At 42.0% G+C, this 16,037-nt stretch overlaps 1 protein-coding gene across 1 annotated transcript in view; it reads right to left on the bottom strand.

The window, feature by feature from the left end:
* The window catches only part of TRHDE (thyrotropin releasing hormone degrading enzyme), a 203,028-nt gene that overhangs the window by 49,189 nt on the left and 137,802 nt on the right, over window positions 1-16,037 (bottom strand). The window contains exons 8-9 of the mRNA XM_082241082.1: window positions 4,222-4,287; window positions 2,508-2,695 (exon numbers count right to left, since the gene is read on the bottom strand). Of these exons, the coding sequence (XP_082097208.1) occupies window positions 2,508-2,695; window positions 4,222-4,287 (254 nt within the window). The remainder of the gene's footprint in view (window positions 1-2,507; window positions 2,696-4,221; window positions 4,288-16,037) is intronic.

Here is a 16,037-nt window from a genome sequence, read left to right as displayed (position 1 = left end):
TGAGGATGCTCTCTGTCAGAACCCTGAAGAGTCACGGCCAGTCAATCTAGACAATGCGCTACATGGACATATGGTATGACTACGTTCCTAGTGGTACCTTATGTAATCAGGCGGTCTTTTTGCTTGAACTGAAAACCCTTGTCCTCCACCAAACATACCTTCTGCTCCAAAGTGGCAATTAACCCCAGAAGGGGAAGCGTCCGTTGCCCATCTCCAATGCCCTACATAGTCACATCTCTTTCCGGATTAAGCCCACCTCTCCCTATTTTGCTCAACCTAGTATAAGGGGCACATCTGTAGGCACAGGCTGTGCAGCTGTGATGTTACAGAAGCCTCCAAGTGCCAGGCTTCAGGGAATCCAACCCGCCCCCCTCACAGCAGGCTGCCAGTAATGGAAATACAATAAAATCTTACCAAGGTATTTTATTGAATATTCACAGAGAGAGAGATGCAGGATGCTGTCTCTAGGATAATGGTGTTGATCTGAGTAATCTCCTCCCCCACTTTACTCTCAGTCGACAGCAGCTCCACCCCTTATATGGGTGGCTGCGTGAGGCCCTTAGTCTATTCGCTTTCTGTTCTCCCACTTTCACTGCCCTCTTGGTCCTAGGAGAAGGAGGGTCTGGAGTGCTTTCTACTGATAACGTGTCAGCCAGCTATTCTGGCTCTTCTGCTCCACCCTCCTCTTCTTCCATTATCTCCCAGATTTGTCCTTCTTCTGTCTCAGAGTCATGACCTTCTGCAAACCACCACTGTAAATCTTTACTGCCCTCCTCCTCCAGGGAAGGTTCAGAAGGAGGGCGGCAGCCTCCATCATTCCTCCTCAGTCCAGTCCCTGAGACCAAGTCGCCGTTTATTGGAATGACCCATTCAACTATTGGAAGAGCTGCTGGGATACCGCAGAATGTTCAGAAACATCCTTACATCTCAACAGTAAACAACCTCCGCAAGGAGTCTAGCAACAGATCAGGGTTTGTGCGGTATTGATAAAGAGTTGTAGAGTGTGGAGAGATGTTCAGGGCTCAGATTCTGCTTCTTGCACCTCTTTTGGTGGCTGACATCATTATTAGCTATGGACAGCTCCTTTGCATGCAACCATTAATAAATGTGTAAGGGCACATGTGTCAGAAGATACAGGGAGGTCATGAAGGTTGAATTTAGAGTATCGTATTTTTCGCCCTATAGGACGCACTTTTTGCCCTCCAAAAATGAAGGGGAAATGTGGGTGCGTCCTATGGGGCGAATACAGGCTTTCGCTAAAGCCTGGAGAACAAGAGGCTCTCGCTCTCCAGGCTTCAGGAAGCTCTGCGCGACCCTCCGGAGGGTCACGCAGAGCTGCCTGCCCTCCCGGGATCGGCACAGCTCCGCGCAACCCCCCGGAGCCTGGCGCGAAGCTGCGCCAGGCTCCCAAAGGTTGCGCAAGCTCCCAGAGCGATGCTGAAGCTGCAAGCTCCCAGAGCAATGCTGAAGCTGCTCTGGGACCCGTTCTGGGGGCTGGGGTTGGGGGAAGCTCGGGCTTCCCCCACCCCAGCCCCGCGCCTGGGTGGGTCGGGAAATAAATTTTCCCCCTTTATTCCCCCCCCCCCAAATCTAGGTGCGTCCTATAGGGCGAAAAATACAGTAACTCGGTTAGATGAAACCCTTCTGCTAATTCAGGCATAGGCAAACTTGGCCCTCCAGCTGTTTTGGGACTACAACTCCCACTATCCCTGACCACTGGTCCTGTTAGCTAGGGATGATGGGATCTGTAGTCCCAAAACAGCTGGAGGGCGGAGTTTGCTTATGCCTGTGCTAATTTGTGTACTCTTCAACTTGTACTTACAGGAAATCCTATTTCAGCCAAGTATTTTAAACAGGAGTGACATGACAACATAGGAATAAGGCCAATAATATCCAACAAGCTTGCCTGCATCCTTTTTTAAAACTAATAAAATGCTTCAGTGCTCTATTTAATGGACCTAGTCATGTTTATCACTTATATATTGCTGCTGAATAGAGTATGAGCTCAAGACTGCAAAATCAAGAAAACTTTCCCATTCATATGTAATATATGTTTAACTATTCCTTCTTTAAATCCTAGTCCATTGGCATAGTGAACAAAAGGATAAGGTGACTGGGATAAATCAGAAGTACCTGTTTCTGAGAATAGTATTCTGCAGCTTCTGAGAATAGTGTTCTATTCTCAGAAGCTTTAATATGTGCAAAAATGTTCTGGAGTTTAGACTTCCATCTGGATGTGCATTTTACTTCTATACCTGTATCTCTCTTAATAGACATGCAGCAGATTAAAAGCAAAAATATTTTTTAAGGTAGAAAATGTGTAAATACTCAGTGTTCTGATTTAACTTATTTAAGGAATGTGGCTTAATCACAGGAATGCCATACTGTGCTATCAGTACTTTAGTTATAATTTTTCATTTAACAAGTTTTGTGAGAATACATTATCGCAACACAATGACATCAAAATAAGGTAAAGCATAATTCTTTTAACAATAAATGTTGAGTACCTGTTGTTTCCAAGGCCACGATCTTTGTTTTTAACATCAAGGTCATAAATAAAGTGTTCTTGGGAGATTCCTACAATATTTTCTGCAGTTTCATTTCCCTTGATGGTGATAACAGGATAACCCATCTGCAGTGTCCACTGATCCATTACTTCTTGGATATTCACAAATTTCCCAACCTTCCTAAGTGCCTTCAAAACAAAAAGAAGAGAAAATTTCATTCAATATATTCAGGGAGTGCTGCCAGTATTGTTACCTTTCGGGGGGGGGAGAGAATAGAGGACTACTACTCTTTGCTTCACTTCAAAAAACAACAATTCACAAAGTAACATAGGGTATTCATGTCTGGGGTAAGAACGTGTGCTTCTTCAGATGTTGCTGGACTACAATTCCAATTATCCCTGGCATTGGTCACCCTGGCTGGGGCCGATGAAATCTGCCAAACCACAGGTTCCCCAGTCCTACAACAGAGGCTAGCCCATTGCTAAGGTAAAGGTAAAGGGACCCCTGACCATGAGGTCCAGTCGTGACCGACTCTGGGGTTGCGGCGCTCATCTCGCTTTATTGGCCGAGGGAGCTGGCGTACAGCTTCCAGGTCATGTGGCCAGCATGACTAAGCTGCTTCTGGTGAACCAGAGCAGCACACGGAAACGCCGTTTACCTTCCCGCCGGAGCGGTACCTATTTATCTACTTGCACTTTGACGTGCTTTTGAACTGCTAGGTAGGCAGGAACAGGGACCGAGCAACGGGAGCTCACCCTGTCGCGGGGATTCGAACCGCCGACCTTCTGATCAGCAAGTCCTAGGCTCTGTGGTTTAACCCACAGCGCCACCCGTGTCCCATTGCTAGCAACATATTAAAAGGAACTAGACAGAAAGTGGACACAGGACTGTAATCTGACAATTTTAATTACCAAATTTATGCAAAGAATTTCAACCTTCGTCATGGTGGAACCGGGACCTGCTTTCACTGCAGTTAAAATGGTGCTGACGTAATGTTTAAGTGGCACTAGACAACTGTTCTCCAGAAAAGGGAGGAACTAGAAAAGGAAGTACATAATATTGCATTCTTTGTCTGATCTAAGAGAATCTCAAATCTTGTGTCTGCCCTGCTCAAACGATGCATTTTGTCGCGCGCGTTTTGCAAACCCTTTCATCTCAGTGAAGTATGGCCCCTTCTTTAGCAATGAGCATTTAGAGGTATATTCCCTGCCACATGCTGGTTCATTTAGTCACGTGGAACTAGAGCTGTATTGGGGCAACATTCTGTTTCCCATGCCCCTTTACACTTTATTCAATATGATTTTAATCTGTCTTTTTGTTTGTGAAGCAACAGCTAGCACATACTTGGGAAGGAGGAGTTTTCACATGCTCTTTTCCATCATGACTGACATTACAGCTATTAACTGCCCTAGAATACTTATAGTTGACTGCACCAAATCATAAACAGCTTCTCTTTTAGTCCATTACACTTCTATGTTGCATCCTGCTTCCCCTTTAGTTCATCTCAAAGGAGCTGATATCTGGATCCATTTGTTTTGATTATCCATTTCTAGATACTCTGTCTTTCACATTCCATAAATTTTTATTTAAGAATTTTCCAAAATGATATACAGAAACGCAAATAAAACACTCATTAACAGGAATATGAGTTTCAGCATGGGATATTTATTCCTTGGGTTAACCCAAGTTCCCTGAAAACTTTAAACTGTATTACCTCTGACAGCGTGTTCCATAGGTCCTTTCTGGCAGCATTGCCATACTTGTGAATGGTTAGATAATCCTACAAAACATATGTAAACCAGTTGTTATTGTAAAAAAAAGCAAACTTATTCCAAGTCAAACTATGGTGCTCTATTGATACAACAATTAAGTATATTCTCATACACAAATCATATACATGTATCTTATAAGTTACAACAATAAGTTACAACAATATTATTTCTTAATTTGGGGCTGCGCCCCTGTTCACTCCATTTGCCAATCCCCTCAGCCATCCCCTCCATATTAACTCCCTAGAGCAGTGGTGGCCAAACTTGGCCCTCCAGCTGTTTTGGGACTACAATTCCCATCATCCCTGGCCACTGGTCCTGTTAGCTCGGGATGCTGGGAGTTGTAGTCCAAAAACAGCTGGAGGGCCAAGTTTGGCCACCACTGCCCTAGAGCTTCCCCTTACCACTTCATAAAACTACTAAGCACCCTTTACACCTTCTGCACAGAAGCCACTAATCTCTTCCACCCTCTTTCCCCTGCCGCCTCCTTCTTCCTTTTTTCAACTTTCCCTTGCACGGAGACACACCTCCCCCCAGCAACATTAGTTTATCCAGTTAGGAATGGTTAAGTTGATGGATGCTGTACATATATGGGTGTTTGCTTGTCAATCAAATACTACGTACATTGAATCTGGAACTTCATGTTGAAGACAACACATGGTATTAGGAGTGAAATACAATATGTAAACAAAGGTAGGGATAAACAACTTTCAAAACTATAATTTGATGAACAAACTTTTTGCTCTCAAATTAATTCTCAAACTTTTAAATTTTCAGACTTTTTTATTAAAAATAAATAAATTGCAGCTTCTGCAACAGTTTCCAGCTCTGGGAAACTTTCGAAAGATAGGTGCTACTTATTATTTCAGCAGACTGTTTTGTGGTTTGTGTCAAGAAACCACAGACTCTGGTTGATAGCTAAATCTGTTATTAAACATTTTTAAAAGGAACAGTCTATTCAAGACTTATGTCTATTAAGGTTTTATGGGTCTTGCAATTTGATTCTGCAGAAATATATAATGCTATCAAACCAAGTGCACAAATTTTAGTTTGAAACTTCTCTTATAGAAGTGGGGTTCATCTCATGGAACAGAAGCTTCTTATGTGCAAGGGTTTTACTAAATGCTAAGGCAACTGTTAGATCAGCAAGTGTCTTTCAATGAATGTAATTAAGGTTTCTGACAATGTAAGTTTAATATTGATTTCTTTTGTCCTTTTCATTCCTAAGTTTTATCTCCCTACCTACACCATATTAGGGCTAGGATTACATTTTATAGATCCAGCTTCATTTTGTTCAGTGTTCTGGAGTTCCATAAAGCATATTAAATTGGATATAGAGCAAGAGATTTTCTACTTGATCTAAGCATAAAATGTGAATACATTAAAATGCATTTTATTTACCAGGTAAAAAGAGGGATTCCCATACATGTGAATGTTCACCACCTTCACTTAAGAAAAGCAGTAGAAGGCAAGCCCTAATTTCAAGCAAAATCATTAAAAATTGTGCTGACTGTGTTTTTTGCATGGTATGTGTGTGAACTAGGTATTTCAATGGTAATTAGTGTTTGGGGAGCAAACATCCTGATGCACAAATTGCAAGCACTCATGACAGATTTAGCTTTATTTCTGTGAACTCGCTGTACAAGAAGCAGAAACTCCCATATAATCACAGCTTAGAAAAGTTAAATGAGAACACTGACTCACTTTAACCACAATGCATAGTTTTTTAAATGTCATGAAAATACGCCTTAGAAAAGATAGCAGAATATATGCTCCTCCAACATACTGTGCTAATATCTAAAAATAAACAACTCAATGGTTTCTCCAGGTGAGCTGATTATTTTTATAATAAAAACACCCACAGTAAGCATATAAACAAGATGGGTTATCTAAGTCAGCCCCACTTATAAGAGGGTACAACTGGTTTTGTTTCCACATTAGTTGCTATAACCAGTAGATGCATATGTTGGAAGGGTTTCCAATATTTGCCTTTCTCAACTCCACATTCTCAGCTTCACATGGAAAATTCTATGCTCAGAAGATCACTGCTAGCGATGATATATTGTGACCCAGTTCCACCATATGCAATTAGGGGATAACTTAAAAATGTATCCATGCTAATGCTAAATGTTACATTAGAATTAGCCCTCAGTGTCAAAGGAAGAAAGACCAAGATCTTGAAATGTATGAGGAACTTTTCAAATCCCAACAGACCACAATAGTTGTCAGGAATTTATGAAGTTCAGTCTTAAAGCTAATTTGACTGCTATGCTGCCATGACTGATAGAAGAAGAGTATTTCACTTCTGTCATTGATGTTCTCCTGATGTTGAGCTGTATATTGGCCATGTTTTACTGTACACAACAGGTATGAAGCTGCCCCAACATTTACGCCAACAATTCAATGCATGTTTCTTAACAATCTACATTAAGCCACTACATTAGCTGCTACCGTTTGTTTTAATTCTTCCTACAGAACTTTTGTAGGAAGAGGAAAACTTTTTTTTCCTTTGGTATTTGTTTTATATACCATGGAAGCTTGAATTTTCCTTTTAATTTCCAAATACGCCATTTCAGTAAAAACTAATATGTAGAGCTTATATAAAGAGAAAATAATGACACTTGAAATGAACTGCAAGCTACAAACTCATGATACACAGCACTATTCATTATATTTTGGTTTTTGGGTTTTTGTTTTTGCACTATTCAACTGCTCTAGGGCTAGATTGATTTTGTTCCACACTCTGCCTTTAACAATCAAGTGGCTTGTAAAATTAGCAACTGTAGCATTGTGCCTCTTGCAATGCCAGGTTCTGCTGGGCAATCCACAGGGAGATTATAATGAACACAGTACAAATTCCTCCTCCCAAAAATTCCAGCTCAAGTACCTTGCTGTGAGAAACAGCAAGGAAATATAATGGAATCCCCCAAATCCCATCTTTGTGGGAAGACTATGAGCCAACACAGGCCAACATTTTAGCACACACTCTACCACCATCTTTTTCATATTCTAGGTCTTAAACATGTTTTCACATTACATTTAACAGTTTTCTTCCAGGAAGACCATTAATACCACAAAACATTCAAAAGTAGGTCTCAATCCATCTTATATAAAAATGAAGAATATGCAGAAAGGCTGTCTTTACCATACAATGCCATAATTAAAATAATAAACTATACAAGTAAAGAATTAGAAAGGTTATCTCTTTCTACTCCCCACAGAGAGAGCTGCTGTGAATTGAGGATAAGTTCTCCAAAATGGGTAATCAAGGAGAGAATTCGTTTTAAAATTGTAAATAAATAAACCAATGGACAGGTAAATTCTTTTTCAGTTGTTAAAATCCAGGACACCCATGCATCCAGAAAGCTCTTATTTTTGCATGTCCAGTAAATTTATCTAGGTTTTTTTTTTACCTTTATTAATGAACTCCTGGGGGAGGCAGGAAGGAGAATTCCTCATGACAATTTGATCTTCCCAAACTCTGGTGTTGATAAAGTGACTAAGTTAGAGATCAATTTGTTGCCCATGTACTTATGGGAGGTCTTTACAATGGAAGAGGAGTGGAGGTGAATTTTGCAAATTTGCAGCCTCTTGCACACACCCATCCTGCTCTGGAGAGTATCCTAACTCTCCAGAACCAATTTTTGTGGGGTGCTGCTGCAGCAAGTGAGTGGAAGAATTGGCACAAATAATTTCTCCCTTCTGTTAGCAAAGCCATCCACTAGATCAAAAAAGGCTTCACATAGGCACAAGGCAACCACCAGATTCCATCCTAAAGAGAGAATTTTATCTTATTATATCTGCCAGAACAAAACGTTCAAGGTTTCCTTAGAAAATGACTTCATCAGTGATTACCTATTTTGGGGAATCTGTCCTCAATTTAAAGACAGCTCTCACCTGGCCTGCATACAGACATATTTGGGATTGCTAAACCTCCTTCTTTAGCTCAGTTGTAATGGCTTTTATTCACCCAAAATGAAGCCATTAAGTAATTTTTCCATGCTTTCAGTTTTTTGCTCTAAGACTTATAATGACATTACTTGAAATAAAATATTGATTCTAAGTAGAATACTTATTTTAGTGGTTGTAATCCTGCCAAAGAAGCATAATTTCAGCTTTCCACACACTTAATATCTTCCTTAATGGTTAAAAAACACAAACCAACTATTATTTCTCTCCTCAATCTGACACAGATTCAAAACAATTATAATTACCATGTATTTCCAAAACTTGATTTGAGTCAATTGAGTACATTTCAGAGTTAACCATATCAGGGTGGTTCTAAACAGCTTGAGTTTTTACCATCATTAATTTTAAACTAATTTCCAAATGCAATATAGTTCCATACTCTTGAAGTTCATGTTGAATCTCTCCAGAATAGTTCTTCTGGCCATCTTCAAGTAATGCAGATTTGACACATTGCTTAATTGTATTATGATGGGGTCAGCTAAACATCTAACGGGAACGCCTATCACTTTTCACTTGTTAATTGAACAACTGTCCCATTCAAAGAGGCAACTGCTCCCAATTGTGATATAATCCCTCAATTACTTTAATGAATGTCCCAAGCCCACCCTTGTAACCGCTTAATAACCAGGGATACATTTATGAAACATTGAACAGCTGCCTAATGTTATCAGAGACCTGTCCATTAGGTAAGAATCCCAACTGGACATTGCTATTATTTATCTACATATCTTCTTCATTTACACATAAAAGGGAGAAAATGATATGTTTAATATTTTATATGAAAATGGATACATTATCCCCTCCCCCGCTACATTAATTCCTGGGGCTCTGCTGCTTCAAGTGCCAAAATGGTTCACTTCTGATACCACAGTCAATCTGGGAGAAATGTTATTGGTGTGGGGAGAGGGGCTTAGTTCTCCCTATCCATATATTCATGTAAAAATTAAGTTCTCTTCACTTTATACTTGAACGGAGCAGAAATATGGAGAGCAAATGTTGGTGTCCCCATCACATCTAGTTTAGCCCTAAAGCCTCATTTTGGGTGAATCTTTTGTGGTGCTAATATTCCAGGAATGTTGTTTTAAAATTGTCAGTATATCAATATCTACTATAATGGGATAGTAGGTTGCAGTAAATGGAAATGGAAAGTAGAAATAGCAATAAATGGAAAGAACTACTACACCGTAGGACATTCATTTAAACTTTTATCTCCTCAAAGGACTTTCCTGCCACTTACTTATTACTCTTTCCAAGATTTAATTGTGCCTCACAACTTATCCCCATCCATCCTGCCTTCTCAATGTCAAGACTGATTCCTAAAAGGCTGATCTGAGATGACAGGCCACATAATTCTAAGTGAATGAGTAGAAAACAAAGTAACTTGTCGTGAGGTGGCTTGACAACTCAGTTCAGGGAGTAGGTTCTTGTGTGCAGAGGTTTGTGTCTGAATTCAGAAAGGCTGATGCAAAAATAAAATTGGCAAACTACTAGGGGAAAAAATAAGTCAAGCAGAGAGCACATTATTTTAACTTATCTTTTGAGGCGCGCATGCACACACTAATGTCTTCATCCACCTGCCAGGCCAGCTGTCAATCGTATCCTATCCCCTCAAGAGACCATTCTGGAAAATCCAGCTTTCTACAACATAAGGATACCTCAAATGTAGCCATAATTTTCATAAATGGGCCCTATTTCATGCAGAAGACCCTATGTTGTGACCCAGTTCACCAGAAGCGAATTTAAGCTATTTAAGCTGATTACAATTAAAGACACTTTAGAAAGCTGAAGCAGGGGAAAGAAATGTTAGCTTAGCTGAATATATAAATAAACTGGAGGGATGGATATTGTTCTTCATAGTTTAACTTCATCATGGTTCTGTTATTATAACATAATTGTATCTTGTCCTTTCTCCAAGGAGTTTAGAGCAATATTGCTTGTATTAAGAGATTCCAGGGGGGAATGTTAGATGAAGACACGGTGAACCTAGGTTTCCCAAACTGAAACTGAACAGCTAGCCACTGCAACCTCTGGCTCTGTTTAAATTCAAAGCATCTGAGTTCAGAAAGCAAAGAGACATGTGACTATATTCTCCACAGACTCAGTTACATTTCTGGACATCATTCTCTCTTCCTCAAAGAACAGCCCTGTGAACCACATGGCAAACCACAATCCAAAAATGGTTTGCTTTGTAGTATGCTCAAAGCAAAAACAGAAAGCCATGCACAGTTGGCCTTCTGTAGGCCAAACTAAAAGTGGCAACATTCAGATGTGTATTTATATTTCTTAACATCATTAGTCAATTTATAAAAGCACCTCACAGTGACCTACAAGTAATAGTAAGGCACTCAATAAAGAATACAATATATGTAAACGATATAATTGAAAATAATCACAATGAGGAATAGTAAAGCCACAATCCCTCCATCTTCCAACAACACATGAAAAAAGAAAACATCACCAACTGTTGCTAATGAAAAGGGGAATTAACAGTCAAATGCCTGGGAGAAAAGACTTTGCCTAGCACTGAACATTCCATAGACCAAGTGCTGGGACGGAAAGGGATGTTTCCTTGTTACCAAACTTCAAACAACCATAGGAGCAGCTGTGTGGCTTTGAAAGGGTAAGTGGTAGGTGTGAGGGCCCCAGTCTAGATTGCGAACCTGATGGGGCAGAAGAGAGTTTAACCTGGTTGCCTGTGTCAGTGGTTTTAATAAGGATTAGAACACCATCCCTACAATATGCACTGAAAGGAAGGCTCTAACTCAAGCCAATAGAACCTTTCTTTTCAGTAAGATAGATAGCAGCTGTGGGGCCCCTATACTAGATAGGGACAAGTAGTGGAGAGAATTTTTTTTTTTTTAAAAAAATAAAGCCTACCTACCCCACCAGGGTCCAGATCTGAGCTTTGCTCACTGCATCTGCCAATTACGCTAAAAAAAAATAAATTCCTCTACAAATACAATTCAGGGATTTGCTAATTGCATGAATTGTGACACATTTAGTTTGACTCCCGCACTGTGTCCATAAGTGACACGCCTGCAAACCAGCCACCCACAAGAGAAACAAAGAATGTGTATTTGATGGTTTCTCCTCACACATAGCATTATTTCTCTTAAAGAATTGCCAAAAGTATGAATTTGATGACTTCTTTTCATAGAAGTACAAAAACCTAGACCAGTGTTTCCCAACCGGTGTTCCGCGGCACACTACTGTGCCGTGAGACATTGGCTGGTGTGCCGTGGGAGGGAGTCGGGCGGTGAGAGGCGGCGGCGGTGAGGATCCGCGTCGAGCCGGGGGCGGCTCCGCGGTGGTGGTGCCGAGCGGCGGGGCAGCGCGTGCAAAAGGGAGGAGCGCGAGACAGCGGAGGAGGAGGAGGCCGGCATGTCCGGGCAGCAGCAGCAACAACAGCAGCAGCAACTCCCGGCGATGGCTCCTCAAGCCCCGCCGCCGCCCCCTCCTCCGCCCGCTATTGCCGCCACCACCACCACAGCCGCCGCCGCCTCAGTTGCCGCCGTCCCTCAGTCCCTCGCTCTGCTGCCTCCTCCCACCCCCAAAGCTTGGAGGTTCCCCGGCAAGGGGGAGGGAAAAAACTTTCACTTTCGTGCGTCCCTCCCGGCGTGATGCTGCGCGCTGACGTCACGGGGCGGGGCTTTAATGGTGGTGTGCCGCGAGATTTTTTTTCAGTAAACAGGTGTGCCGTTGCCCAAAAAAGTTTGGGAAACACTGACCTAGACTATAGATGAAATGATTAGGATTATGTTGGCATGAGAAGTATTCAATAATATTTTAATCTAATGGGATTTTGCATGTTACTCTTTTGTTTTTATGACACATGCAAGGCATTTTTATCTAATAGGGTAAGAGAAAAATACGATAATCACTGTCTTTTCCTATAACCACTTTACTATGTTTTATTGTAGCAGTTCTTATTAATATATCACGTTTATCAAATAGGGAGCCTGCAACAAAACAAAGATAATACAAATTTTCCAATACATTAACCTATTGGGATTGGCATTTAAAAATGGCTGCATTGAACTAAAGACTAACAACATCGTTTGAAGATCACAAAATGTCTGCATTGTGCCTCTATCTTTCACACATCCCTAGACATAAAAAATAAAACTGCAAAAGCTTGTCAAATTATAGTCGGTCTCTGAAGAAAATTAAAACGCTTAAATTATCTGGAAAGTGTGTTACCTGAATACTGAGGCAGATGGCTTGAATATTTGAAGAGAAAACAGAATAAAATCTCCTAAAGGTTTTTGACAGATGTTTGTAGCAACAGTGTTTCTGAATAAGTTTACAAGTCCTTTTTTAAGTGTGTGCTTCTGCTTAGGAAAAACCTGTCCACTCATACTGAAGAAGGCCTTTATCCCTTTTCTATGTTCACTCTCAATTCTACCTGACTCTTCATCAAAACAAGATGATTCAAGGTAAAGGGACCCCTGACCATTAGGTCAAGTTGTGGGTGACTCTGGGGTTGCGGCGCTCATCTCGCTTTATTGGCCGAGGGAGCCGGCGTACACCTTCCGGGTCATGTGGCCGGCATGACTAAACCGCTTCTAGCGAACCAGAGCAGCACACAGAAATGTCATTTACCTTCCCGCCGGAGCGGTACCTATTTATCTACTTGCACTTTGTGCTTTCAAACTGCTAGGTTGGCAGGAGCAGGGACTGAGCAACGGGAGCTCACCCCGTCGCGGGTATTTGAACCGCCGACTTTCTGATCGGCAAGTCCTAGGTTCTGTGGTTTAACCCATAGTGCCACCCACGTCCCTTTTTAAACAAGATGATAGATCATATCAAAATTAGGTTTCAATTGAATTCATATATTTTAAAGCACAAGGAAAATATCAGAATTATGTAAATTATAAAAATGATTCAACTTCCTATTTTTCCCCTCTGCACAGATCAACTTAGATCAGTGAATTCACTCCATATTCAAAGTGCTTCCAGATATTACTCCAAACAAGGACAGTAGCTGTTAATCCAACCCAGCCAGGCCCAAAGTACTAGTGGAATTTAAAAATCCCAGGTCAACCAGGATTAATGAAAACACACATGACAGCCGTGGTGGAAGTATTTGGCTCTATCTAACATTTGTCTACAGGGAAGCTTATTGTCGGTCAGAGAGACTTTTCATAAGGCAAATAAATTGCATGGATTATGCCCTGGCTGATAAAATATTTGACGTACAGAGAAAGGCCTCCTTAGGTGATAAAAATGATGGGAAATATCTTGTTAACAAAAAGGCAGGCCTTTTTTGGTGACTCATCAGCTGATGAGTCAATACTATTGACTGTGTTTACCAGTGACTAATTTTTAAGGATACTAATGATGTTCCCCCTTTACGCGAATAACAGGGATACTGAAAGAATTATATGTCTACCTCTTAGAAACACAATTATGTCTTGCCTGGTAATTCAGAATGGGTCAGGATGATTTTACTCTTAAGTACGTTTGTCAGAGGGCGCTAGGATGATGGATACAAGACAGCTTGGAGGAAAACTGAAAAGCAGAGGCAGGGTCCCATTTTTCCTTGAGGCTTCCTTCCCCCCCCCAATGTTAATGGGGGGGGGGGTTTGAACTGAAGAAAACAAACTCCAAAGAAAAATGTTGTCTGTTTGGATGAGTAAGGCGATTTTAACAGTTTTTATTTAGGAATATACAGCATTAGAGAATGATAATTCTTGCACATACAGCATTAGAGAATGATGATTCTTGCATATGCAGTACAACACTCAAAATTGCACCTAGAAGGTGGTGCCATCTTTAGGAGAAGAGCATAAAGGATCTTTGTTGTTTGCTGCTTGCCTTTTTCTGAGAACCCTCAGGGTAGTTTGGAGATACTACGTATGTTGCTTCTGTGGTCTTTGACCTGGCAGATCCATTATGGTTAACCTTTTTACCTCTATCCTCAAATGACTTGTGATATGAGCACTCTGCTACAGACTAAGAAACAAGCAGCTTATTGCCCTGCCTTGTAGGAGGATAAAAAGGTCAGAAGGACATAGGGCAGAAACTACAGCAGACTAGTTGCGTGTAAAATCAGAAAGTATGGTTGAAAACTGAGCTCTAAAACTGACCCACAGAAGGAAGTGGAATACAAGTTGGTATATTTGCAATTCTGCTTGTACAAAACTATTTTAAATGTCATAAATATGCCACATGGCACAATTTTGTATTATAACTAAGTAATACATGGTGCAACTTTTATATTGTTCAAGGGGGAGTAAGATTTGGGTTTGATAACAAACTACTTAGCAATTATATCTCTCCCCACCCCACCCCAATAACTGTTAGGAGAAACCTTTTATTTCCCCCTACGGTTCACATGTTTCAGAAAATTCCATATCTCTAAGTTTCCACTCAAACCCAAATGTGAAGGTCTAGGGGCCCTAGACTAGGGCAGGCTTCCTGTTATGTACTGAGTTGAATAGGATCCAAACTGAAGCAGTCTGATTGGTCCTAGAACAATAGGATTCAGAATGCAGCAGTCTGATTGGTCCTAGAACAATGCAGCAGTATGATTGGTTGGCAGGAACCACCCAATCCTGCTCCAGATAGAAGTGAATCCACAACCTGATTGGCTTACAGTAGAATTCCGGAATTAGCCAATCATGTGCAGCCCATTGTGTAAATAATGTATATAAAGCAGATACTGTGAGGGGACTTCCATTCATTCCTCCTCACCACTATGAGCTGAATAAAGAGCATGAAATCACTTTGCGACTCTGAGTATATTTCACTGGCGACGAGGATGGGATTCCTGGCGTCACCCCCTTCTTCGATGATGTGTTAATTGCCGGGCCCACACCAGAGGAGTTTGAGGACCGCCTCCGCACCGTTCTGCACCGTTTCCAGACGGCGGATCTCAAGGTGAAGCGGGAAAAATGTCTACTAGGAGTGCCTCAGGTGGACTTTCTGGGATTTATGGTGGACGCAGAAGGGGTCCACCCGACTGGGGACAAGGTACGGGCCATTTGTGATGCCCCAGCGCCCAAGAGCAAGACTGAACTTCAGGCCTTCTTGGGACTATTAAACTTTTACCATTCCTTCCTTCCCCACAAGGCGGCGGTAGCAGAGCCCCTACACAGACTCCTGGACAAGCGGGCCCCTTGGGTGTGGGGCCAGCGCCAGGAGGCCGCATTCCAGGCAGTCAAGGACTTGCTTGTATCAAACTCTGTCTTGGCACACTTCGACGAGAGGCTGCCGGTGGTGCTAGCATGCGACGCCTCACCCTATGGCATTGGCGCTGTCCTGGGGCACCAACTCCCGGATGGAAGAGAGGTACCGGTGGCGTACTTTTCCCAGACACTACTCGCAAATTGACAAGGAGGGTCTGGCAATCGTGAAGGGAGTAAAAAAATTCCATGATTTCTTGTACGGGCGGCCCTTCACCGTCGTGACTGACCACAAGCCGTTGCTTGGCTTGTTTGCCCCCGAAAAGCAGACCCCCCAAGTGCTGTCTCCTCGCGTCCTCAGGTGGTCAATTTTCCTTGCCAGCTACCAGTATGCACTGATTCACCGACCTGGGAAGGCGATGGGCCATGCGGACGCCCTCAGCAGGCTACCACTACCGGAAACAGGCCCTGACCCAGCACCTGCACAAGAGGTTATGAGCCTGGAGCTGCTTCCCGACCGCCCCATTCAGGCACAAGAAGTTGCACACCATTCCAAGAAAGATAGGGTCATCTCCAGGGTCCTGGACTGGGTGTGGAGGGGATGGCCCAGCAGCAGCCCCGGGCCACAATTCGCCGGCTACACAACCCGCAAACATGAACTGTCA

This window comes from Podarcis vaucheri (genome assembly GCF_965113315.1).
Source record: "Podarcis vaucheri genome assembly, chromosome: 10".
In the NCBI taxonomy this organism is placed as follows: domain Eukaryota; kingdom Metazoa; phylum Chordata; class Lepidosauria; order Squamata; family Lacertidae; genus Podarcis; species Podarcis vaucheri.
This window is presented reverse-complemented; position numbering and strand designations above follow the sequence as displayed.